The sequence below is a fragment of the Sinocyclocheilus rhinocerous genome, unplaced genomic scaffold (assembly GCF_001515625.1).
Source record: "Sinocyclocheilus rhinocerous isolate Xijiao unplaced genomic scaffold, SAMN03320098_v1.1 scaffold72, whole genome shotgun sequence".
NCBI classification, from domain to species: Eukaryota; Metazoa; Chordata; class Actinopteri; order Cypriniformes; family Cyprinidae; genus Sinocyclocheilus; species Sinocyclocheilus rhinocerous.
The window spans coordinates 576,157-602,409 of NW_015628351.1; the positions used below are offsets into that span (position 1 = coordinate 576,157).

The following is a 26,253-nucleotide window of genomic DNA, read 5'->3' on the forward strand; positions in this document are numbered from 1 at the left end:
GTAGATATGTGGGGTGTGTTAGAACGAGCCGTTTTAGGGGGGCGTGGCAGAGTCTTAACTTTGATAAAGAATATCTCTTTGGATTTGAGACTTTCGTCTTTGCAACTTCAGGGATCTTATCTATGCACAATCAGCTTGTAACACTCCAAAGAGAAAGGAAAACTTGAAATCGCATCATATGACCCCTTTAATGTATTATTCTTAATGTAATAATAATAATTTCTGTCCCTAATATCTAAATTTTATAAAAGCAGTAAGCACTTGAGGCCGTACTGAATTGTGAATATAACCGGCAGCGCATCCCGAACAAAGCAACTCACAGTAAAGCGCTGCCTCGCGTAAGTTATTGCTAAAATAAAGCTCTTAAAATTTTACATATCGAGTTACTAGTTGAATAATCGGTTCTTATTCAATGATAGTGCAAAGAAAATAATTATTCTATTTGGGACATATTAGATAATAAAATTAATCTTATAAAACGTTATTGTTGGTTTAAACCAAGTGAATTAATACAAACCATGACGAATGTCCTTCATTTTACTAACTCGGGCAACTGGTTTAGAGTGAACGGTACAAATTGCACACCTAAAAGATTCTGTTAGTATATCATCTTTACAATCCTGGAGTGATTCCCATTGGATAAAAAATGCATTTATATACATAAGAATTCTGTGTGGTAAAGAACGGATCCGAACGTTATTCTCTGAGGAAGAATACGTTTAAAGGCATGGCATAACGTTATGTACACTTTGTTCTGGTACATGCGCATTAAACATTGAAAAAGCTGGGTGAAGGCTGCACCATCAATAGGCCTACAAGGCACATGGTCAGTCAAATAGAGCACTTCAGGCTCTTTTGTTAAAACTGCAACTGGATAACTGCATAATATTTACATTAAGCATCTGAAATGTTACAACATAATGATTAACACAAGTATAAACTTAGATACATCAATATTGGCTATAAGAAATAATACTGACTCAGCAGAAAGGCACTTCTTTGTAACCATAGGGTTAAAATACTGGAGACGGACTAGTCCACTCCAGGTAGTTAGGATTAATAAATCTTTTGAGTTCATAGTTAATAAAAAGAACTGTACAAACGGGCTCTGGCCTGAAAGTCAGTGACCTCAAGACAGAAAGTCATGCTTACATTGCACAATAAAAGGAAATACACGTTAATGGGCGTGAGATCCCGTTGGAAGGCTCTTCAGGGTCAGCAGGCTAGTGTTACCGCTGTCTGTGTGTCAACCACAACAAGCATTTTTCCTGTGCCAACGCAAGCTGTTACAGACGCTCCTCAGGATTTGCGTGCGCGAGTGTTCATGAGGCCGCCCTTAATGTCTGTGCTTTTATGGCTTTATTGAAAGAGCCTCCAGTGCAGAATCCAAAAAGGATTGCCATAAATAAATAACAACTTCCCCACCCCCCTAAAAACCAAAGACACTGGTTTGGTCCTGCACTTCCCTCAGTCACTGTGAATTGCAGGAAGATGCCATTTCAGAAGAAAGCGGGAGGAGAGTAGCAGTGGGTGAGTGAGTGAGGGGTCTTTAGGGTCGCTTCCACCCATTCCGGATCACCGCGTCAGCTCGCAGGAAGGGCTGGCTTCGGAGATCTGTGAGTGGGGAAGGGAGAGAGTTAGAGTTAGATCAGGGAACATTTAGGGTAGCAGGGGTCATTCTCAGCATTTGAGCTGGTTGCTGATATTTGTGCTGTCTTTGAAAAGGTTGAAGGAATGCAGAATTCTGTAGATCTTACTTTTCTAGATCTTAAAGGAACAGTTCACCCAAAAAGGAAAATTCTGTCATTTACCCAGCCTCATGTCATTCATGCTTTTATCTGGGAAAGGAGATATTTAGCATAATGTTGATACTATTCTTGTCCTTAGAATGAAAGCAATTGAGTGGCAGCTGTCAAGCTCCAAAAAGGAATAATGTGTCACTGTTTCCACAAAAACATTAAAGGGAAATATCACCCAAAATGAAAATTGTATCATCATTTATTCACCCTCATGTCGTTCCAAAGGAGTTAATTTTTTTCTGTTAAACACAAAAGAATATATTTTGAGGAATGATGGTAAACAAACAGTTGATGGTAGCCATTGACTTCCATGGTATAGGAAAAATACTATGGAAGACAATAGGGACCAGAAACTGTTTGGTTACACACATTCTTTTACAGAGTATCTCATTTTGTGTTCAACAGAAAAAAATAGTGAGGACGAGTAAATGACAGGATTTTCATGTTTTTGGGTGAACTATCCCTTTAAGCAGCACAACACTGATTGTAATAAGAAATGTCTCTTGAGCATCAAATCAGCATATTAGAATGATTTCTAAAGGATCATGTGACACTTAAGACTGAAATAATGGCTGCAGAAAATTAACCTTTGCCATCACAGGAATAAAAAACAAAAACAAAAGAATGGTAATGTAAAACAGCAAAAACAGCACCTTGGACATTTTACAAAATTTCTCCTTTTGTGTTCCACAAAAGGGTTTTAAATGACGCAAGGTGTAAATGACATTTCATTTTTTGTGTGAATTTTTCCTTTTAAAGTTTAAAAAAATTCAATTAATATAAATCTCAATAACTGCTTCTAGCATAAACATAGGCATGGCCCAGCACTTATAAAGCACACACAGTAAAACACTAACAGAGACAAAACAAAATACAATCACTGCAGTAAGACCATTCAACACTAATACATCTGAACTAATAGATTCAGTGTTCAGCAAGGTCTTAAAAGATGCTATAACATTACCATATATAATAAAACACTACACCACTATATACAGTAACCATTACATGTAGATCTTGCTTAACAGAACACAGAGTTGCATGCAGGTGAAGATACAGTAGAGGACATAAACATGTCAGACAAACAGCACAGTGCAAAGATACAGCGGACAAACACAGCTTTACATGCAACAGTGATGACAAGAAATTAGAGATTTCATTCCTGGGTCCTTTCCAATATATGGTACTGAAGAAAAGCTAACAAAAATTCTACTAGTAAAATAATATAAGATATTGTACTAATGATTAGTTTGTAATAAGATTTGATATCTATAAGGTTATATAAAACTATAAAAATTTTGTAGTTTATATTATATATCTTAAGGTATAAATAGTATATAATATAGTAAAAAAAAAACAGAATTGTGAGATGTAAACTGAGGGGAAAAAAGTAAAAGTAAACACTCAGAATTACTAGAAGAAAAGTCAGAATTTGCCTGTTTTTTCCTCAAAAATGTTAATAAGATATTTCACAATTCTAACTTTTTTTCTCAAAATTGTGAGAAACAAATTCCAAATTGTGAAATAAAAACTCAGAATTGCAAGATAAAAAAGGCACATTTTTTCATTCCGTGGTAAAACTATAAAAAAAAATAGCTAATTATCATATTTTTTGACACAATGACAAGTTTCATAAAATATATATTTAACGATGCGAAAAATATTCAGTACAAGACTGCATTTGGCCACATAAGCTTCAGCATTGTAGCAATGTGCAAAATATAGCACACCGCTAAAGCAATTGAGCTGACGGTAAAAAGGCAGACAGGAGCAAAGCGTCATGAAGCTCCATGATGCCTTTCTTACCCTCCAATTATTTTGTGCTCAAATTTACTCAGATTAATCCCCTGTTCTGCTGGAAAGGTAAAACACAGAGTTATGGGAGAGAAGATGAGAGTTAGCAGGTGACAAACCAAGTGAAACATAATAAGGACTGTTACACAGGCCAAATCTCTCTGGACAATATGACAAACAGAAAGACCCAATATAAAAAATAAGATTAAATCATAAAAGCATATATGTAAAAAATCAGGCAAGCAACAGTTTTACAGTACAAAAAATATGATTATTATATTATATTATATACAGATATTTTAATACTTTTCGGTCCATTTGTCATATTTCCCTTGAGAAAGATTTGGCCGGTCCCTGTTTCAGATCTGTGAACAGCCACAGCTTGTGCTTCCCACTATTCCATTGTGCGTAGGTTAGTAAAGGATGCTGGGTAACCAAGTGACAGAATGGGTCATGCGAGTGGTTGTATGCATGCACTTTGCAACTGGTAAGAGAACGGGACAACCTGCGGCATTAGGGGCATTTGTTTTGGGGGGGGTTTGGGGGGCTAGCAGATGGACTCATCGAAGAGGTTGGTATCGCAGAAGAAGCGAGAGCCCCGTTTGGCCGTGCGGGCTGTGAAGGGCACACTCTTCAGCACTGAGGGAGGTCAGAGACAGAACGTTATATCTGAGGTTAAGAAGGAGCATGTGTTCCTAAAAGAGAAACCACTTGTTTTGACCCTTGCAACTTCCTGGCATTTTTGTGCAAGATGTTTTGAATCCTATTTAACAGCGACAGCCATAAAATCTTCTTCACAGAGGTACACTATCGGTCAAATATTAGGGGTCTGTAATGTTTTTTTTTTAGGAAGGATGCATCAAATTGATCAAAAGTGAGAGTACAAATATTTCTAATTTTACAAAATATGTAGATTTTAAACAAATGCTATTCTAAATTTTCTATTCACAAAAAAATTTAAGCACATAGAATTTATATTGGAATGCATATTAGAACGATTTCTAAAGGATCATGTGACACTGTAGACTGAAGTAATGGCTGCTGAAAATTACATCACAGGAATAAATTTCATTTTAAAATATATTAAAACAGAAAACAAGTTTTAAATTGCAATAATATTTCACAGTATTACTGTTTTACTGTATTTTTGAAGAAAACAACTGCAACCTTTAGGAGACCTCTTTCAAAAACATCAATAAAAACTTTTGAACAGTAGTGTGTATCTCAGATGGAGGAATTTGTTTTTTAAGGAAAAACTACTCTGTTAATTAATTAATGATTAACCTGAGCACAGGATACATGGGTAAACTTCAAGAATAAACCATTAAAGTACATGTTAAACATGTTCAAGTAAAAACTTAAGCATTAGTAGAGATTAAATCCTGTTTACTTTGTGACTGGGGTAACAGAAGAGGAGAAGTGACTATTCTTCATTCTGTCAGTAATATCTATGGCTTCATAAGGCTGGGACGTTGTTTACTGAAATGTTAAAAAAAGTGAAAAATTTCCCTATATGTGCACAACCTCTGGACTACATTTAAAGAGGCATTTTTAGCAATTTTGTCGGTATTGCAAAATATGCAAATGAATAAGAGTGTTTGCCAAAAAAAAGAAAAGAAAAAAGATTCAGTGGTTATTAATTTATAATAACTATAAATACCCTAAATCGAGAGCATTATGTGAATGATAGATTATGGTCTTTTGTTATTAAAAAATTATCCCTGCACAGTTTCTGCAATCTCTCTTAAGAGCATCCTGTACAATTTATTTACATACTTTAGAAAGAGAACCATTTAGTTAGTATGCCTTTAATTAGTATCTAATTAACTCTGAATATCCCTGAGGGTTGATTCAAATTCTGAACAATTGGTTTTAACTGATATGCACTTGTAAAGTGTGGTGATTGAGCTGTAAGGGCCGATGTTTAACATAACAGAGAGTACACTGCTGATGTGGAGAGCTGTGGACCACCACAGTGATTGTGGACCCCTGGCTGATGGGTATTGTAGTCCTGCCTGGCCCACCTGTGATAATGTCTTCAATGGTGCCATCTTTGCCCTCATATACAGGCCGGTGGTCCTTGGCCTGTCTGCGCCGGAGCTCTGCGATCAGTTCCTGCTGCTGCTGTCGCTTCTTTTGAGCCTGGACCTGCAGTGAAAAAAACAAAATGCAGGTTTACCACTAATATCATCTGGAAGTGCTTGAAATCCAATCTGATTTCAGATTCTGAAAGTTCTGTTTATATAACCCTGAATGTTTAAATGTGATTCACATTTTCGTTTGCATGTGCATTACATGTATTCTGAACAAAACGTTTTGTGTTCCGAACCAGAGAACGCCACTGCCATAATGTCACCAGAGCTTTCATGAGTATAATTGCTGTTTTTGACTTAAAAACACACTGATTCTGAAAAGCTATCTTCTAGTTTGATATTTAAAGGAATTAAAAAAAAAATTCTCAGCTCTTAGATTTCACCTTGGGGTCACGCTGTTTGGCCTCCTGTGCTAGTAGTTTTTCTCTCATGGCTTCCTCTTGCTTCTTCCTCTGTTCGTTTCCCTCCACAGCCTCCTGCAGAAAACAACAACACAGTTCCGTCAGAGAGGTGAGTGTGATCCGGGTCCTGACACTGCACAAAACACAGGCTACGACCTCACATCTAAACAATCACAGCAACTTCTGAGAAGGGATATGAATATGGACACACACGAACGCATAGAGATCTTGGACCTTTTTTGGTTCCTCATGTAGACTCATAAATCCACCAGCAGAACAATGTGAGGAAGAGGTGTGTGTATGCGTGTGTGTCCGGGTTAAAGGCGGTGAAGGCAAAGCCCAGTCTAAACACAGCAGCTGCCCTTAAATCTCAGCCCAGCTGCCCCTTCCTGTTATTCATCCTCTGCTAACGTCTGCTACTCCACCCCAGCGCTCTGACGCTGATGCTCCAACAGGGAAGACATTAAAACAAGGATGGCCAAAGGATATAAACACACATAGAAACTGTGTGTGCATTCAGGGTCTGAACCCACAACCAATTGGCTAGCAGGCCAGATCTTTCATCGCATCATGTTTACTAAACATGCCAGACAACAGATCACATGGATGGCTCCTTCCTGTCCTCAATGACCTAAAACCAGGTCGGGTTCACCTTTCCCCCCCGAGGCTTAGAAAATAAAAGTCTCTTCCTGATGAGTATACAGAGCCACAAATGTGTATTCTCCTTGTCATATTATGAAGATTCATGATTCTTTAGTGCAGTGCCTAGAACCATTGAGTGAATCATTTAATGGATTGCAGTACCTTGTAGGCTTTGATGAACCGTACAAACACTGGGAAGAACACAGAGGGTGGCGTGGTCTTAGGACTCTCCCCAAAGTAAAGCACCACATTGTTGAAAGCCTCCTATAAATGGATTTAATTTGAGATTCCGATAATCTGGTTTTGTATTCAGAAAGTATTTTGTAAAAGAGAGAAAGGACACCTCAGCAGTCTTGCCGTCTTTTTGTAGTTTGTCCAGGTGTGTATCGCTGGTCTGGAGGAAGCCCTTGAGTACAGCGTGGTCATGCAGACTGCATTCTCTCCTGACCAGATCCATACCCTTACCCAGCTCCTTAACATCCAACAACACATTCTCCAGGGAGACTGTAATGGAAGATTTCAAATTAATGCAATTAGAGTTCAAATGGAGATAAATCCAAGGAAATTAATATCATTTCTGTAAGTGGGACATCAGTTCAAATTCCAACCCTGAAGGACACAGACCTGCTGCAGCCTTATCCACAAAGTGCAGTTCATTGTAGAAGGTAGCCAGTTCAGGATATTTCTCTTTGACGACCAGAGCAATGTAGTGCAGCAGTGTCATCTTCCGGTCAGTAGACTTAGTATCTAGCAGCTGAGAGAGAACAACATCAGCATGGGTGAGAACAGCACTGTTATTCAACTACGACATCGCTGAAGCCATTTCTACACTCGAGCTCACCAGATCCAGACTCTGAAGTTTGAAACCATACACCGAGCCTCTTTTACTACTGTTCATGTAGTTGCCCAGGGCCAGAATGATCTGTTGAGACAAAAACGGATAGTTAAGCATAACTGGAGACCAATTTGAGATGATTTTGAACCCTTATAATATTCAAAACAAGAAGACATTTACTTCAAGGATCTTCTTTAACTTTGGAGAAGATTTCACTGACGCTGATGCAGCGATGATAGCGTTGAGTTGCTGTGGATTTAAATGAACAGATGTCAAATCTTGATTTGATCAGGATGACCGTGATATTGCCAAGAACGTATTCCTAAATCAACATCTTTGTTGTTCCAGGAATAAAATTCCCATCAAACAAACTAACCCTATACTTAACCCCAAGCCTAACAACCCCTAAAATCGGAGGGAGATGATAGGTTGATAAGTCTATGCCTCAATTTAACCCCAAAATGTGAATAGGAATGTTGTTCCAGGAACAACAAGGATGTTGGTCAAACAATTTTCACAAATCACTGTGGATGGTCATTCTTCACCAAAAATCTATTTAAAAACCCCACAAAATTTCCCAACTTCCTATTTGTTGACCATCGTAGTTGCTCACCGGGGTCAGCATGTTGACATTATCATTGAAGTTGCCCACAAACGTGATGATGCTCATTCTCTGAGTGAGCCGCTCTATCTTGCTGAAGAAGAGCATGAAACGGTCTTCCTCAGCTAGTTGGTCCAGAGGTCTCCTCTCGCGCTCGTACTGACGCAGTAGTTTACTCTCAGCCTCCGTGGGCAGAAACCGCATCAGGCATTCCACAAAGTCCACTGGCAGGGCTTTCAGATCAAACCTGCAACATGGATATTGCATCATATTAATCTCAGAGGAGATTTTTGAGAAGATTAAGACACTTGCATATGTGCGTACGTTTGAATGGCTTTGCAAATCTCTTCTGTGGTCTTGTTGGCCTTGCGCAGAGTGATGGCCAAGTTCTTTGAGCGATTGGCATCAAGCAGCTGCACTTTGTTGACGACCTTGTGGGAAACCTTGCTCTTTGAGCATGACAGATCCACCATAGGACCCTGGGCTTTCGTCTTGAACAGCTCCTCAAACTTCTCCAGATTCAACTCCTACACGACCAATCAAGAACACATGGCATGGGTGGAGAGTTTCATGAAGCACGCGCTCAAAATAATGTGCAAATCTGAGTCATACTCAATATCACCTCAAGCACACGCTCATCATCGATTTCGTTGAAGACTGTGCCATTGATCTGGTTGGGTTTCAGTGCAGTCCAGTTGAAGACGGGAAGGCGGAATTTGGTTTTTATGGGTTTCTTGATGCGTATGGCTATAAGATAAGAATAAACATTATTGTCAGACGTTATTTTTACAAACATAATTATGTATGACAAGATCCTGAGAGTGATTTGTCACTGTGACTCGCTTTAATCTTTTGTTCGCAACAAATCAGAGCCAAGATAGTACTGTTTCCTATTATTATTTGTAATTTTGTATTACCTGATAAGCCGACACTAAGGATGACTGATGGTGATGGTCCAGGCAGAGGTGGAGGAGGTGGAGGAGGAATAGGAATACACTCGACTATATAAAAATAAGAGAGATGTAATACATTAGTATGCATACATTTTCATCTTTACTCTTAAATCTGTTCCCAAACAGTCACAAGGGCTAAACAGATATTTAGTTAGTCCCAGTCCAGCTGCTTCCTCAGCAGAAACCGCTCCTTAGCTAAAGGAAACACCCTTAGCTTTTCCTTTTCCTGCTAGGCTTGTACATTTAAAGCTCTGTAACTCAGACGGAACTAAGTGTGCACAGCTGAGCCTTGTTTTTCTGATTATTATACACTACAATAACTCTCCATAATCTTGAGCTTCGAGGGAACCCTTACATATCTGTTTTCCATTGACAGTGGGCTTGCACTGGTGCCAAATCTAAACTTTTCCTTGTCTGTCCTTGAAATCAAATGATTTCAAATCAAATGAGTTCTGAGAATCTCAGATCTCCTAGTCAAGCAACTGTAACTGATAGCACACCACACATGATTCGCATACACAATTGATTTTCCTGGCTGTTCTCAGACTCTGTACCTTCTGAAGGGAGTGGTGGGGCAGGTGGTGGTGGCGGTGGAGGTGGAGGTGGAGCAACAGCTTCAATAGGAGCAGGTGTAGTGACACGCAGACCTCCACTCCCACTCATGCTTGCAGTAAGTAAGCCCAGGTCTCCCAGAGATGCTCCACCAACCAGTCCTCCTCCACCCAGAGCCTCAATGGCAATATCCCCATCAGGCTGCTTGCGTAAACGGATGGTGCCCTGCTGCTCCAGCTCCAGCAATTGCTTCTCAATGTTATTGTGCCTCTGGAAGGCGGCGTCCTTCTCCTGGATCATCCTCCGCAGTGTGTGCACTTGTGAGCTGGTGGACTCATACGTCTCCTGCATTACCATGAGAATGACCAGTCAAGGATTTATTGTACTTTTCACTCAGCCTAGCAATAATAAGGCTACACAACACATGCAAATACTCTATTTTGATATATACCATGGACTTTTTTCGCATTTCTGTGAGTCTCAGAAGCATTAGTCATCATAGTTGGGTAAACTTCTATAGTAGTGAATGAAAACTATAACAAATATAATTTTGATATTTATAATTTTTGCCACAATAGCAAAAGAAACAATCCACAATAGTGTTTCTATGACTTTCCAATTGAGGTAAAAATATTGAGAGATTGATTACGTTGGTTATAAGAGAGAAAAATATCAAATTTGCTCACTCCTTCAGCTGTTAGAAACACTCACGGAGCAGCATTTACCAGTTTTTTCGTAAACTGATACCAAGGCAATAAAACACAGTATAGGTTTTAAAATTGTCCAAAAAGTCCATTGCACTGAATAATTACCATAATTATTTAATGGTAATTTCTATGATGGTACTTCAAAGAATACCCTAATAGATGTCCAAAAAACATGGTATATTACTCTCTGTTAGTAGACATTTAGACATCTAGTAACCAGATTACAAAAAAGCCACAAAGGATTAATAATCAGTCATTCCTACTGACAAATTTTCATTGTACGCATTATCATCATTCCTATTACTTATTCATATTACACAAACAAATCATTATATGAGGTATTTGCATGTCAAGCTCATGAGTGAAGACGATATAAATGATTGAGAGTGATTGAGGCCTACCTTTATGGTTGCCAGTTCCTTGTCTTTGTGTAACAGCTGTTTCTCCAGGTCTGCTACCTTCATCATGGTCTCATTTTCAACATCTAGAAGCTTCTCTGCCACCTAGAACAAAAAAAGGAGGAGAACGAGAGAAAACATGACAGCGTGAGAGGCTGCGAAACAAAAATGTGTGAAGATAGAGAGGCGGTTCAGAGCATTAATCCTATCAACATCTCTCCCATACCCTTTTAAGCTTCATTCTGTCTCTCTCACTCTCTTATGGATCAATAATAACATTCCCAGCAGTATGACACAGCAGATGAGGTAGCATCACTTTCACTTTTGAAGCAGTGAAGATTACACACATAGTGGAATATTTGGGGAATTCAGTCCTCCTCCCCCAGCAAGAGAAAGAGTTGTTGTGTGATTCTCTGTTCATTTCAAGACCTTTGCCATGAGCATAACTCAGCCCAGCAGAAAGGCCCACCACTGAGTCAAGATCAGACGAACAACCCGAGGTTTGTTTTTACACTGCCTGCTTTCTGCATACTCAGATTTACAAGCCTTATCTGTTGAACTAAACACTTATAAGCCCAATCAGTCCGCAAGTCAGATTATAAATTATATTTTAAGATCTCTCTGCACCAAAAGTGAATGATTAAGCTATGCATGAGGCTCTATGTTGTGAGTGAATACTAGGAAGTAACCCTGATCTCTGTGAACTCTGATAAAGGTGAAGTCATTAAGATATTCAAAGTGTTAACATGACTGACCTGTGATATGATAAACTAGCATTGATATTTACAGATCTGACATAATTAGTATATGAATATAATTAGGACTATGAATAAATTAAATCAAAGTACAAGTGTGGTGATATAAGCAAACATTTATAACATAACTGGTCCAATAAAAATTACATCATAATATATACACTTCAGTTTGAAAGTTTGGTGTCAATTAAGAAAAGACTTTTATTTAGCAAGGACGCATTAAATTGATCAAAGGTAACAGTAAAGACATTTATAATGTTGCAAAATATTTCCATTTTAATGAAATGCTGTTCTTTTGAACTTCCACAAAAATATGAATGACTGTTGAAAATTCAGCTTTGCCATCACATAAATAAATCACATTTTAAAATATATTACAGCCTTAGTGAGCAAAAGATACTTCTGTCAAAAATATAAAGAAACTGTACTGATCCTAAATTTTGAAAGTAAATGTACATATTTATGGGAGTTTTAAAAAATGTAAAAAATAGTGGTGCTTATGAATTTCCAAAGCACTTATAGACCTATCACAACTTTTTTTAATATACTCTGCGTTGAATAAATTGCAAGATTATCCATAAATAAATTCATTAATTAAAATGAAAAATTTATTAAAATACTTTTTTATTTATTATAACAATCTGCTCTACATCATTTTTTGTAATGTAAGCATTGAGACTTTTCACATTGTTGCTGATGTATGCTGAGTGCATAAGGTATAATAATAACACAGCAATAATGAAAGGGAGTATATAATGGTTCTTACATGAGACAAATGTTCTTCCAGCTCCTCCACTTTCTCCAGGGCCACATTCTTTGTTTCAGCGTCCTCCAACAGACCTCCAACATCAAACACATTATCCAGGTAAGCCTGGATCTGCACCGACAACTTATCACTCTCTGTGTGCTTGGATTTCTGGAAGGAAACACAGGGGAGTTCTTAATGTTTTATCATGTGGTTACATGTGAGTTTAACAATATCTCCAAACGTCTGTATGACTGAATCATTCAATAGTATTTCAAATACAAAAAGACATCTACGTAAAAAACTTGTCTTTTTACTTGGCTATTTAAACACTGAATGATTTTAGATCAGTTTGAACATTGACTGGATACCTCCAGGAAGTCATCAAGCCCCAGCTTCGTGAACTCATACTGCAGATGTACACGGAAGTTCATGTCCTCCACAGAATGGACCACAATGTTGATGAACTGCATACAAGCAACCTGAGACACAAACCACAAAGTCAAACACATCCATGTCTCACACAAAATACTGACGTGCTTTCATGCACCTACCATGAAGTCGATGTTCCCATCTTCACTACGGAAATACTCCATCAGCTTCTCAAAGCGGTGCTTCTCCTTACACACCTGCGCATATTTTTTAGTCAGTCACAAAAACACAGTAGCCCCTCAGTCCAGTATAAACAGATTTGTTAAGTATTAAAATATAAAGTGTGATAGTTATTGCTCTTATATCCTCACAAATAAATGAAATAACCATCCTAAATCTTAAAAAAAAAAACACAACATAGAATAAATTACTGAGGTTTCTAGTTCTAGAAACAGCAGAGTATGAGGTTATGGGGTTCAGTGAAGCTGAGACTGATGGAGAATTCAGATCAAAGTCCATACAGGAGAAAGTCAGACTTTATTGTAGACTTTATGGAAAAAGAAGGGGATTGAAATAACAAAGGAACTATGTTATGCCCTCGCATTTCACTATGACAGAATGAGAAACCTATTGCAAATACTTCAATCAGCTTCTTGTTCGTAATGCTTAGCTGATTTAAATGTGGAACGTTTCATTCATTAGTCTAAATTCAAAGTTAGCTCAACCACAGACTCTTTGAAGACTAGTTCTGGCAGTCAACAGGCAGTATTTTATTTCAGTCTTTCTCACAGCATTGTTGTGACTGCTGTGCTGATTTTCTCTCTTAGTTTCTCAGGATAGAGTTGGACAGTTACGGGATAATTGGCCTGTTTCCTGTATTTAAATGACTAGGCAAACAAAGCTAAGAGGTTGAGTGAACGGTTGAGTCTGCGGGCAATTCTCTCCCCCCCAAAACACTGATCCTTATCAGAGACGGGTTTGATGAAACGACTGGCTTAAGATGTGGTGTTTTCCAACAAATGCATGTGGGAAGGTAGAAAATTGCCAGCTAATTGGATGTATATGTGTACGAACTGAAACAAAAACAACTTTTTTTAACATAATACAGCATCCATGGTTTTTGTAAGACACATGCAGGTGTAAAAATCCCAGGATCTACCTCTTTGAAGTTATCAAACGCTGAGAGGATGATTTCATGGCCTCCTCGCACCAAACACACAGCAGCCAGCAGCTCCAGGACCAGCGCCTTTGTTCTACAGGCAGAACAAAAGCTTCTGTGAGCATTCAACTGGACCAGAGTGGCAGAGCAGGACTCACACAATAAGACGGGTAACATTACCAACTTGACAGATCATTACCCACCCACACCTGCTTAGATCTATCCTTCAGGGAGAACAGCGGCTTTGTGTCCATTGTTATACAATTTTCAAAATCAGAAATGTGATAGCGCACTTTCATCTTGAGCCTCTCATTGGGGTCATATCTGATGCTGAGTATCAGGGGTAATTTTATGGTGATGTTTTGGAATGACACAATCCAAGAAAAGCCTTTACAGCACAGTTAAAAACTGTGATTGAGTGATACATTGGCGTATGATTCATTGAGCTCTAGGAATGATGCATTCAAAAGGTGTGTGTGTGTGTGTGGACTTAGATCAGTTCAGTCTGAACTGATCTAAGCTTCTACTACAAATACACTTAGTCAGACTGACACTAATCCGCTTGAAAGAATTCATTCTTACCAAACAAAAGCACAACTCTAATCCCCAACTTCACAGCGCCACCAAAACTAAAGGTCACTGAAAGTACTGCATTAATCGGGCTCATCAGGTAACTACCTATTTAGGGACTGTTCACACAAAACACTTTTTTTGCATTCTACTGTGCTGCTTTTTCATCGTTTTTCTATGTAAACACGCACTAGACAGACATGTGTGACTGCTGCACTAAAAGTTTTGCAGCATCTAATAAACATGCATTAAATAAGGCATTCAAGTTAAAAAGTAGTAAAAAAATTGTCTCTATGCCTAGTGTTTTTTATTTTTTACCTCTGCACTTTGTCTCTCATTTTAAATGCAAAAACACATTCTCTATGAATGGCCCTTCGAGGGATAGTACACCTAAAAATTAGAATTCTGTCAATTTACTCCCCCTCATGTCATTTATTTCTTCTGTGGAACACAAAAGATATTTTGAAGAATGTTGGTAGCCAAACTGTTTTGGGTCCCATTGACTTCCATAGTAAGAAAAAAAAAAAATCTCTGGAAGTCAGTGGGACCAAAAATACTGTTTGGTTCTTTGTTATGTAAAACACAAAAGAAGATATTTTGAAGAATGTTGGTAACCAAACAGTTTCGAGTCCCATTGAATTCCATAGTATGGACCAAAAATACTATACTATGGAAGGCAATGGAACCCAAAACCGTTTGTTTACCAACATTCTTCAAAATACCTTCTTTTGTGTTCAGTAGAAGAAAGAAATCCACACAGGTTTGGAAAGACATGAGGGTGAGTGAATGACAGAATTTTACATTTTTGGGTGGACCTGTTATACAGAGCCCTAATTCTTACCTTGGGTTCTTATTGTTCAAACTTAGGGCGGTCTCGTTGACTGCATGCGCGTGAGACATGACGAGGTTGAAGCCATACTAGGGTGAGAAAGGAAAAAGCAATGTGGTATAAGTATAAAAAAACATATACCACAGTGCAATGGTGATTCCATAGAGACATTGTGCTGCTGTTTGTAAACTGGACAGACACTGAAACATTCTGGAGAGTAACGGGTTACTTGTCATGTTCGATGACACTTAATAATACTACTGAGAGAATTGTTTTTATTTGCTGCTTCCTTTCTATGTGCAATCAGGTCAGATGTCCCTGAGGTTTTTGTGACCAATCAGGTCTGTGCATCCTGTACCTGATAGTTCATGATTGCTCTGAGGCACATGATGCACACATGCACGTCATCCTTTTGACTCACTAATCTGGAGTTCTTGATGGTTTTGCTGTTGGCAGCTGAGCCATAACTGAAATAGAAGGACAAAGTTAGTAGTTCACATAAGCTGTACTTGATTTGACAACATAAATGTGCACAAACGATCACTCATATGCACCATATAAAAAGGTTTTCACTCAACAAAGGTGTGTTATCTACCCTCAGGATGTGGCTATGGCTCAGTGGGCAAAATAATGCACGCATGTGACTCCTAGTTTCGGTGCAAAGCAATGTTCCTGTCATTGCATGAACACACATATTATCATCTGTGAAGCGAGACGGGACGCCAACTGTGAAATTCTAAAAACAATATTTGACACTTTCCAAAAATAGGGTCCAATTACTTGAATAAACCAAAGGGACACAAAATGTTTTTGATGTGAAACCCATTAGATTTATTAGATAACTATTATTTAAAATAAAATTAACCTAGCATGAGTAGATAGTTTAAAACACATTAAATGTTTGTATTAAAATGCCGATATTGGCCTGTAATAAGGTTTCATCTAATCTTAATTTTGACATTATCAGATGAACTGATTACCAAAAATGACATATTTATTTTGTATGCAACTACTTAATATTTAAAAAAAAAAATACTGATCAAACAAATATATATTTATTTTATATATTAACTATAAAAGTATTTCTCTATATATAATTTTTATATATTTCTGGTTTTGGTTTTATTTATTTTGTAATTTTGTTTTTGTTTAACCTTTAGAATAAATATATTTTTTAACATAATAAAAAAAGGTTTGCATATGTTCAAAACATATATTTCACTAACATATAATTAAATGTAACAAAGCCTGATATATCATATTTGATACTTTGGTATTTGATAAAAAATAATGTATGAAGAATCAAGTAAATCTAAGACCTGCAGAATTATGTTTACTAAAAAAGTATAAACTATCAATCAGACAACAGAAGACATGTAATACAACAGTACAACAGTTCTTTTCAGAAAAGGTTTGATCATATTAATAATGTAGAGGCCTTAGAAATGTGTGTATTAAATATAATACAGTAGGCTTTATAGGGTTAATTTTTTAAGACTCTGAGGCTCTTTCATACCGTATTCTTGGAAAGTGCCAGTTCTTCAGTTTTTTTTTTGGGGGGGGATATATATATACAGTATATAGAGATAGATAGATAGATAGATAGATGGATAGATAGATAGATCAGTCTCAAAACAGTGCATTAAATATTTCAAATGATTAAGTTGTGACTGGCCAGCAGCCTGAACCAAACCAATGCAAGTTATCACATAAGCAAACATTATTTTAAAGCGAGGCAGAGCATAGCAAGCACAAGCAGGCCAGTACATACCGGAGGACGGATTGCTGCGCAGAGCGCACCAGCGTATTGCAGCCGTTCTGGTGCAGATCCTCAATGGACCTGCTCCAGGACTTAGCCTTGTCCAGCGAAAAGTCATCACCATTCTCCAGCCCTTCAAAATCCAACCTGAGCCGCACAGACAGGGAACCGCACATAAGGAGGGCGGGGGGTAAGGATGGGGAAGGTTAGCAACAGAGCTCAGTAACAAGGGGTCCAGGATTATGCAGACAGCAGCACAGGACAATCCAAGCAAATTATAGCACAGCAAAACAAAGCACAAAACAAAATGCAGCGTGCCTACAATGAGGCATTCAGCACGGTCATTATCATTTAACAACACTGAATTCATCGCAGCCTTTGTCTCCAGCAGAAGCCTGGCTACATGATCTTTTAAATGTCCTAAAGTTGGTACATGGATTGGCGTGTTGTGAAGATGACTGTGGTTGGTTGTTTTTAGGGTGTGTCACTCACATGACGGCACACTGAGCAAAGGAGAGATACTCCACCAGGATGTCCAGGCCTCTGTTCTCATCGTTGAGGAACTCACGAACCCACCTGCCACATTAAAGAGGGAGATGAAATTAAAGCATCCTATTAACATCCTTCTGATATCAAACACACTCTATATATGCTACCATTTCAAAATGTGGGGTCAATAAGATTTTTTTTTTGAAAGAAATTAATACTTTTATTCAGCAACGATGCAATAAATTGATCAAATGTCACAGTAATGATATTTATGATGTTACAAAAGATTTCTATTTCAAATAAATATTGTTCTTTTAAACTTTCTATTCATCAAGGTATCAACAAAAAAACCTTTTTTGATATCACAGGAATACATGACATTCTAAAATGTAATAAAATAGAAAAAGCTATTTTAAACTGAAATCAAATTTCACAATATCACTGCTTTTACTGTGTGTTTGATCAAATAAATGCACCCTATTTACAGACCCCAAATCAAACAGAATCAGATTAACAAAGAGCAAATCTATGTGGAAAATATGAAGACAGATAGAGATAAAAAAGTTGAAGAAATGAAACTGTTCTTTTCTAGACAGTCAATATGACAACAGACTTAAAGGGGTCATATGATGCAATTTCATTTTTTCCTTTCTACTAAGTGAGCATGAAATTAATCCCATTTACTTTCTGATTGTGAATGATTTATCATTGGACACTACTGCAACAGAAAACAAGTGTTTGTTTTTGTAATCTTCAAAATGGGTACCAATAAGTGCCAATAGTTTTTAAGAGGGAAGAAATCCTTCGCAACTGACAGCAAAGTCTACAGAACACCGACTTTTCATGATCCAATTCATCTCTGAGAGAAAAAATAAAGTTCTGCCCTTTTTACTGTTGAATATCCTATTGTATATTGAATAATAGATCATATTATGGAAGTAGCGAATGTTATTTTATGTTGGCTTTAAAATCCCAAGACATTTTAAGCCTCAAGGCTGCTCTGAGTTGACTGGCTTGGCAAGACTGAGATGGAAAGTCCAGAATAGAGGCTAGTTTTAGATTTCCTTCATTTAGCTCCAGATTTCTGAAGGGGAAACTCAAAGCATAAGGAATTCCCACCATGCAGAGCAAAGGAACGTGGAGATCATAGCTTGAGAGAGGAGGTTAAATCTCTGACAGTGGGAGTGTTTAGACTGCCTCCCCTGTGCAAACATTCACTTATATACACATGCATTCTTCATTTTTCTGTACAGCTCTCATTTTCATTCTTTTTTTACCTCTCAAACACAAGCCGTAATGATTAGTTGAAATCTGTCTCTATTGTTAAATGGCTTTGGATGCATAAGCGAAAAAAAAGCTACCAGACTCCCAAACGAGCACAAGAAAAACAGACAAAATGTGGAACTGAGCAAGAAACAGACTTTTCAGACTGAAAAGGTGGAGGGGGCTCACTCCATCATCAGCTTCCTGTCTGCCACCTCCCCCTCCCTGCTCCCCTTTAGACTCTTTTCCTGTCCGGCCAGATGCCATTTCAGATTGTCTTGGCAAAGCAAGGAGTAGCACATCGGAAAGAGGCCAGGGATCGGACACATGCAATAAACAGTCCTCTGTTCCATTTCATCCAGCCCCCCAAAAAAGTGAAAATAGCCTGCCTATTCTTTTTCTTTTGTTCTTAATGAGAACCACATTACCCCTGGCTCTTAATAATGGAGGAGAGAGGAGTGTATTGGTTATTTATGGCTCACACAGAAGACAAAGGAAGTAATTCAGAATCATATTTTGTCAGTGTTTTCTGAGCTTTTGCTCGTATACTAACTGTGTGTGTGTGTGTATCAGGAAGCTACTTTGAACCAGCAGTTTGCCAAGCTACTCATAATTTATAGCAATTTAAACTGAATACAGCCTTTTAATCTTTTGAAGTAGTAGTTAGCAAACCTACACACAACTAACAAAAAAAGTAACTAGCAACTTGAGAAAAAAACAACAACTTAATCTTCTTAAATATTTCAATATAAAATGATATAATTTTTCATTTAAATAAATAATTTAAAATATAAAATTGTTGTTATAAAATGCTAAAATATGAAACGTTAAATATTAATAATAAAATGCAATAAAAAAAAGCTAATTGAATTATTTTATTATTATTATTAAATTTAATTATATTATTTTAATGTAAAGCCGTATGTTTTGGCACAAACAATCTCAATTAGCACTTATAAACGTATCTTGAACTAAACAGATAAGTTCACAACTAACAAAACTATAATGCAACCTAATTTATATAACCGATTTAAAAATGTAAAAACAAACAGCAGCATGCAACTGAATATTTTGATAAAAATACCTAAAGTTAAATGCTTTTTTGTGGAGACTCGAACTGATAAAGCATTATTTTGAATTGTTCATTTACACGGTCCAAAAAAATTATTAAATTTTTCCCATGCTACATATGAGCATATTTGAATACTTAATTCACTCGAGTGTGAATTTGCATGCACAATACAAAGTGACATTAAATACAACACATTATGTAATTTTCAAAAGACCTGAACTATATTGAAAAACGTGGTAAAGTTATTAGTTACTCCTCATCGCTTGTGTGTATCCGATTGGTAAGAATGTACCGTACATGTAACAAGCATGCTATTCTCTAATACGGATGTGTGTAAATGGTTTCACAGTTCCACAACAAATTGTTTTTTGTATTCAGTAAGTGTGTGTGCGCCCTTGAAAATGGAATATAAACAGTGAAAATATGTTCCCAGTTGTCAGTGCTTCATTGTGTTACACAATTGTGTGTCAGTGTTTTTGTCTGTGTTCATCAATGTGATGTGTGTATACGTCGTGTCCTTTCACACACTACATTGTTGGATGCTACAGGCTTCCTGGCTCTCCAGCATACACAACTCAGCTTCCTGAGTTGCTTGAAGCTGCTAAGGGGGTGGTGTGTGAGGGACGAGATGAATAAAAACCATCTGGACGCTGCCGAGGTCTACAGACAGCATTATAAGCAGAGGGAAGCTGGCAGAACAGCCCAACAGCAGGGATTTAAACACGAGCAAACACTACATCTAGCTTTCTACAACAGGAAGAACAAAGAAAGAGTGATTCTTTAGAGGGGAAAGCCAAACAATACCACAGCTTCCAGTCCATACCACTAGCAGTGCTATTGTTCCCTGCACTGTATACAGGAGCCTCATAACCTCACTGCAATAGTTACTGGGAGGGGTATTTGGAGAGATCAGCACAAGGCGAAGAGATGTAAAAGAAGAATTAAATGAAAGAAGACAGGAATTAGTCACCCTATATGATTGGTTCGCAGAGATATCTCCAGCTCCCGCAGGACTTTGGTGGATTCATGGACCCTCCTGCGGAATTTCTGCACACAGAGACAAACTGATGATTATCGGCATGTTTGGAGAAAAACTCTGCAACCTCACCAGAGCAGTTTAAACATTTCAATAAACTCTAACTAGTGCTGGGTAAAACAATACTTCTGGTTAAACTTTTAGTGCACAAAAGAGGTCAATACTAATGACATACAGAGGAAAACCAATTGATCAGATTATAAGAAATTAATTGATCCTGAATATTTTTTTTTTTTGCATATACACTTCCAATCAAAAGAAAACTTTTAAAATTGTAAATTTAATAATAATTTAAGATGTAATTTATTCCTGTGATGCAAAGCTGAATTGTCAGCATCATTACTCACATGATCCTTCAGAAATCATTCTAATATGCTGATTTGGTGCTTCAGAAGCATTTCTTAATATTATTACTAATGGTGAACACAGCTGTGCTGCTTAAAGGGGTCATATGATGCGATTTAAATTTTTTCTTTCTCTTTGGAGTGTTACAAGCTCATAAAGAAGATCTGTAAAGTTGCAAAGACTAAAGTCTCAAATCCAAAGAGATATTCTTTATAAAAGTTAAGAGTCAACCACGCCCTCCTAACTGTTGTTTGTCATTTCGCCGATCACAAATGTAGACATGGTTTTATGTTTACATGGCACGATGTAACGCAACGCGTAAAACGACAGTATAAATCATTATAATCCGTAATTATGTCCCCACTGGATGCAACAAATGCCTCGTTTATAATGGGTTTTAATGTTTTTGTCTTGTCGCTCCGGCCGGGACACGGCATCACAATATGGTAAGGGGCGTAACATTTCTGTCACACGCTTGAGGTATTCGGCCAATCACAACGCACTGGATAGCTGGCCAATCAGAGCACACCTCGCTTTTCAGACCAATGAGCTTTGTAAAAATCGACGCGTTTCAGAAAAGCGGGGCATAGAGGAGAAACAATAATGTACAGTATGTGGAAAAGAATGTGTTTTTTTAACCTTAAACCACATAAACACATTTCATTACACCAAATACACAAAATAATGTTCTTTTTAGCAACATCATGACCCCTTTAATATTTTCGAGGAAAGCGAGATTGTTTTTAGGATCCTTTGATAAATAGAAAGTTCAAAAGAACAGCATATATTTCCATTTATTTATTAAATAGGAATCATTTGTAACAATATAAATGTCTTTACTTTCAGTTTTGATCAATTTAATGCATCCTTGCTGAATAAAATAATCTTACTGCCCGCAAACTTTTGAAAGATAGTGTTTATTTATTTATTTTTTGCTTTTTTTATATATATATTTTTTTCCAGGGGTATAATTATAGTTCTACTCAGGTTTTTTTGTGCAAAACAATAAGGATTCATAAATAAACATAATTTTGGAATTAAACAGGCTATTTTTTTAGCGAAGTTGGTGAAATTTTTTTATTTCTAATAATACAACCTCTTTAACTGCTGCAAGTCATGTTCACATGCAACCAGGTGAGAAACAGACATTGGTTACACAATCTTGCGAATGATGCTGACCTTGCGTGTGACTTTTGGGTCTAAATATCCACGTAGTTTCTGGATGTATGTATGTGGAGGATTCTTCACTTGGAAACGCTCCTAACACAGAAAAGATGGGGAGACAGTTATACACAGGCAAAAAACATCAAACGTCGCCACCAAAAGATGAATGTTCTGTTTTAACTAACACATACACATATTCTTAATCATTTCATGCTGTTTGTTTAAAAAAAACTGACATTATTCTTAAACTATTTTTTGTTGTAACTATGAACTCCCTTTTTCAGCAGCACAGATTTGTCAAAATGCACAACTAGACATTTATAAATAGTTTTACAAAACATGCACGAAATGTAGCACTTAACATCATCATTTACTGCACGGATACATTTTTTTCAGCAAGACCCTGTATTTAACAAGATGTCAGTTTACTTAAAGGGACAGTTCCTCTAAAAATGAAAATCTGTCATCATTTACTCACTCTCATATTATTCTAAACCTGTATGAAATCATGAAGTCAGAAGGAGAAATTCTGAAGACTGCACAGGTCGCTATTTTAATGCAATTAAAATGAATGGGGACTGAGGATAAAATCACTATAAAATTATCATAAAAGTGGTCCACACAACTACTAGAAAGCTCCACAGAAGTGTGATAAGTCTGTGTGAAGTGTGAAGTCTGTGTGATAAATCATTCAAATATGAAAAAACTGTGTTTCAATAACTGCCAAGCAAAAACTTCCTCTTAAAGCGACAGTCAACCCAAAAATTAAAATTCTGTCATTAATTAATGCGTTATGGTACTCTCGCAAACGTGCGTCAAAAACTGACATGGAGAGAAGAAATTGTTGAATAAAGTCGTTATTTTTGTTTTCGTAGCGCAAAAAAATTATTCTCGTAACTTCATAGAATTAAGTTTGAACCACTGATGACACATGGACTATTTTAATGATGTCCTTACCTTTCTGGGCCTTGAACGTGTCAGTTGCGTTGCTGTCTATGCAGGGTCAGAAAGCTCTCGGATTTCATCAAAAATATCTTAATTTGTGTTACGAAGATGAACAAAGGTCTTACGGGTTTGGAACAACATGAGGGTGAGTAATTAATGACAGAATTTTCATTTTTGGGTGAATTATCCCTTTAACTTTTTAATAATAATTACTGTAATAATATATTTTTTAAATGTCATGTCAACAACACCATTCTTGGAGGGGTTTTCTTCTGGACTGCCTTACAGAGGCAAGGGTGTGACATAATAGTGGGTGAATGTGGAGGCTGTACCTGGTCACAGATGAGGTCCCACTTCTTCTCATTATCATACTGCCGGAGGAGACGTGCTTTATCTGGGGGCAGGTTCATAGAGTTCTGAAAAACAAGAGAGCGCTTTCGCATCAGAACACACAGGAAGTCATGTATTCCTCCATGTATTCATGGCAACGACCTTGCAGAGACGTGTCTGTGCTCGTTTTCTTTGAGTCACAGCGGTTTCTTGTCTGACACGAGAAACCCTGCAGCCTATGACCTCACGTCCTGTACTGACTTCTTATATCCTGTTTGAAATCATATTTCTCTTCAGTCATCAAGCAAATCTTTGCTTGATGACTGAATATGATTTCAAACAAAAATTCTCCATTTCAAACTATATTTGTATATTTTCTGAAGGAAACTGCCTTTGCAAAACTCACAGCCACAATTGTGGGTTATTGCCAGTGTGTTGCTGCTAGGCAGTTGCTAAGGTATTCTGAGTGGTTTGCAGTGTGTATTTGTTTACTGGGGTGTTGCTAGAAAGCAAACTGCATTAGTTGAAGTATGACTAATGTGCTAAAGTTTACAGAAATACACAATTACGAAACACAGACACTTCCACAAAAACTCGATTTTGTGCATTGCACACAATGTGCGAGAGAATCTTACTTGCAAGTTAGTTAAAGTCTGTTTCTAGGAACTTTCGTAAGTAATAACACACTTGGTTAAATGGCACTGACATCTAAATGTAACTCTGTCACCTGAAGCTTGTTAACTTGAGGTATCAAATATCCTGAAAGTTCATCAGAACAGCTTTTACCAGAAATGAAAATAGTTTGTCACATTGTCACAATGTCTTTATTGTCACTTTAATGAATAAAAATATTAATTTCTTTAAATTAAATAAAAAAAAATCTTACTGAACCCAAACTTTTAAACGGTAGTGTAAATGTAAGACAATTATTCTCATGATTCCCATATAAACTAGTGTGATGATGATAATAATGCTATTGTTCAAATGATATATAAACCATTGTTTTTCCTGCCACCTCTTATAATAGACAGGGCACTGCATTGTAACAAGACTACTCTCTGATATCAGGCCATGTTTGCACTACAAACAGATAGGTGTGTGATTTGTCTTCTAAATATCTTTAATAGTGGAACACACACTGAGTCAGGTGTGGGGTGTGAGCTGTATCAAACCCTGTTTCTCTCTTTATTAACTTGAGACCCTGTGCTATGATTCCTGATAGTGAGCAGCAGATTCCCCCAGTATGGCACAGACCTCTCAGTGGGTTTCCCTTTGAAGATGGAAGAGGTGTTTATTCTGAAGGTAGCATTCACACCCATATCAACACCCACCCAAGCATCTGTCAATCACCCATGTCTTTGCACTCCACGCTAGAGTGATCATCCACCCCAAAAGCCAACAGCTTCATAGCCTACTGCCAAGGCAACATATCAGTTCAGTGAAATTACATGACCACGTCATTATAAACAAAACATATTTCCAGTGGTATTAACTCCATGATTTGTGGAAAGTGAATATTGTATTTGTTGAAAGAATGCGTTTTATTTTATTTCCACTGTAAATCCTTAATCACAAGTGATTAAGGCTTTCCACAAGTCAAAAATGAATCATATTCTGTGATATTTCTGGGAAAGGCTGGTGAATGCAGTATGTATCACTGCAGTTTTTCTTAGTTTTGCAGCATTCAGTGAAGGATTCATCAGACTAATTCAAACTGATAACTTGTGTGATTCATGAAAAGAATCAGGTCATAAGTGAATTCTGTTTTCTAAACTTTTAATCAACTGAACCAATTCCTTCGCAAAACAATTGTTTCGAAACACTCAAAAGTCCAAATGGCAATGAGGCAAAGTTTTGAACACACTCGTCATTAGTAAAAGTCTTTTTATCTCATCATAGACAAAAGTCTAAACTAAATTAAAGCTTAGAAGGGTTAATTCAGAACAAAAGTCCACAACTGTTTGTTTGCGATGGAGCTTTAGATTTACCTGTAGCAAATAGCAGTGCAGGAAATTCTGATGTATAACAAAGTTTTGAGTTAATAAATCCAGACAGTTCAGCTTTCAGCATTTAATACAACAGCAGACAGACTCAACTGACCATGTAGTAAATTTGTTTTGTTTGAAACCACATTCGACTGGAAGACATCCCAATTATGATGACTAGGGTTTGTAATGTCTGAAAAGCTAACAACTTTTAAGCAGAAATGACAATGTGTAAAAAGAGGCCCTGAAGAATGTTATTTGGCTCTGTCTGTGAAGATCTCAAGCATTACTATTCCCTCCCACAATTCCCCTTCCAATGTTTTTTTTTCCCCCAGTTGTGACCGACATTGTGCATTCCAGATGTCCACAGTTTCAGAAGGAATGTGTCCTGTTTATAACAGTAATGAATTTGGCTATAAATTATCCTACTTCATATTTTCTATCACCCTATTTTCCCTCCATTCCCTTCTCTTTTACTGTGCTTATAGACTTTGGGTTGGTCAACAGTTGAAGTTCTCTCTCTTTCTCTCTCTATACTCTCTACAACTCAAATGTCAAGGATGGAATGGGTGCCTCCTACACTTGTTAGCATGCAGCATTTAATAAATGACGTTAACGGCAGCTCTTTGTGATGAGCTCACTGCTTCTGAACATTTCACA

At 37.3% G+C, this 26,253-nt stretch overlaps 1 protein-coding gene across 4 annotated transcripts in view; it reads right to left on the minus strand.

Annotated features, from left to right (window-relative positions):
• Positions 1–198: 198 nt before the first annotated feature.
• The window catches only part of LOC107737516 (formin-like protein 3), a 42,717-nt gene continuing 16,662 nt past the window's right edge, over positions 199–26,253 (minus strand). The window contains exons 2-27 of one of the 4 annotated variants that reach the window (XM_016549010.1): positions 23,611–23,694; positions 22,349–22,429; positions 20,759–20,835; positions 17,457–17,540; positions 16,977–17,111; positions 15,564–15,672; positions 15,218–15,294; positions 13,807–13,900; positions 12,830–12,904; positions 12,647–12,757; positions 12,297–12,446; positions 10,779–10,880; positions 9,673–10,015; positions 9,083–9,166; positions 8,788–8,912; positions 8,490–8,692; positions 8,178–8,412; positions 7,745–7,813; positions 7,571–7,651; positions 7,354–7,483; positions 7,073–7,233; positions 6,892–6,993; positions 6,070–6,162; positions 5,618–5,741; positions 3,606–3,651; positions 199–1,614 (exon numbers count right to left, since the gene is read on the minus strand). In XM_016549010.1, coding sequence (XP_016404496.1) covers positions 1,584–1,614; positions 3,606–3,651; positions 5,618–5,741; positions 6,070–6,162; positions 6,892–6,993; positions 7,073–7,233; positions 7,354–7,483; positions 7,571–7,651; positions 7,745–7,813; positions 8,178–8,412; positions 8,490–8,692; positions 8,788–8,912; positions 9,083–9,166; positions 9,673–10,015; positions 10,779–10,880; positions 12,297–12,446; positions 12,647–12,757; positions 12,830–12,904; positions 13,807–13,900; positions 15,218–15,294; positions 15,564–15,672; positions 16,977–17,111; positions 17,457–17,540; positions 20,759–20,835; positions 22,349–22,429; positions 23,611–23,694 — 3,006 coding nt within the window. In that variant the 3' untranslated portion in view covers positions 199–1,583. Of the gene's footprint in view, positions 1,615–3,605; positions 3,652–4,098; positions 4,233–5,617; positions 5,742–6,069; positions 6,163–6,891; positions 6,994–7,072; positions 7,234–7,353; positions 7,484–7,570; positions 7,652–7,744; positions 7,814–8,177; positions 8,413–8,489; positions 8,693–8,787; positions 8,913–9,082; positions 9,167–9,672; positions 10,016–10,778; positions 10,881–12,296; positions 12,447–12,646; positions 12,758–12,829; positions 12,905–13,806; positions 13,901–15,217; positions 15,295–15,563; positions 15,673–16,976; positions 17,112–17,456; positions 17,541–20,758; positions 20,836–22,348; positions 22,430–23,610; positions 23,695–26,253 lie in introns of all 4 variants that reach the window. The other 3 variants (XM_016549009.1, XM_016549011.1, XM_016549012.1) reach the window with 3 other exon arrangements.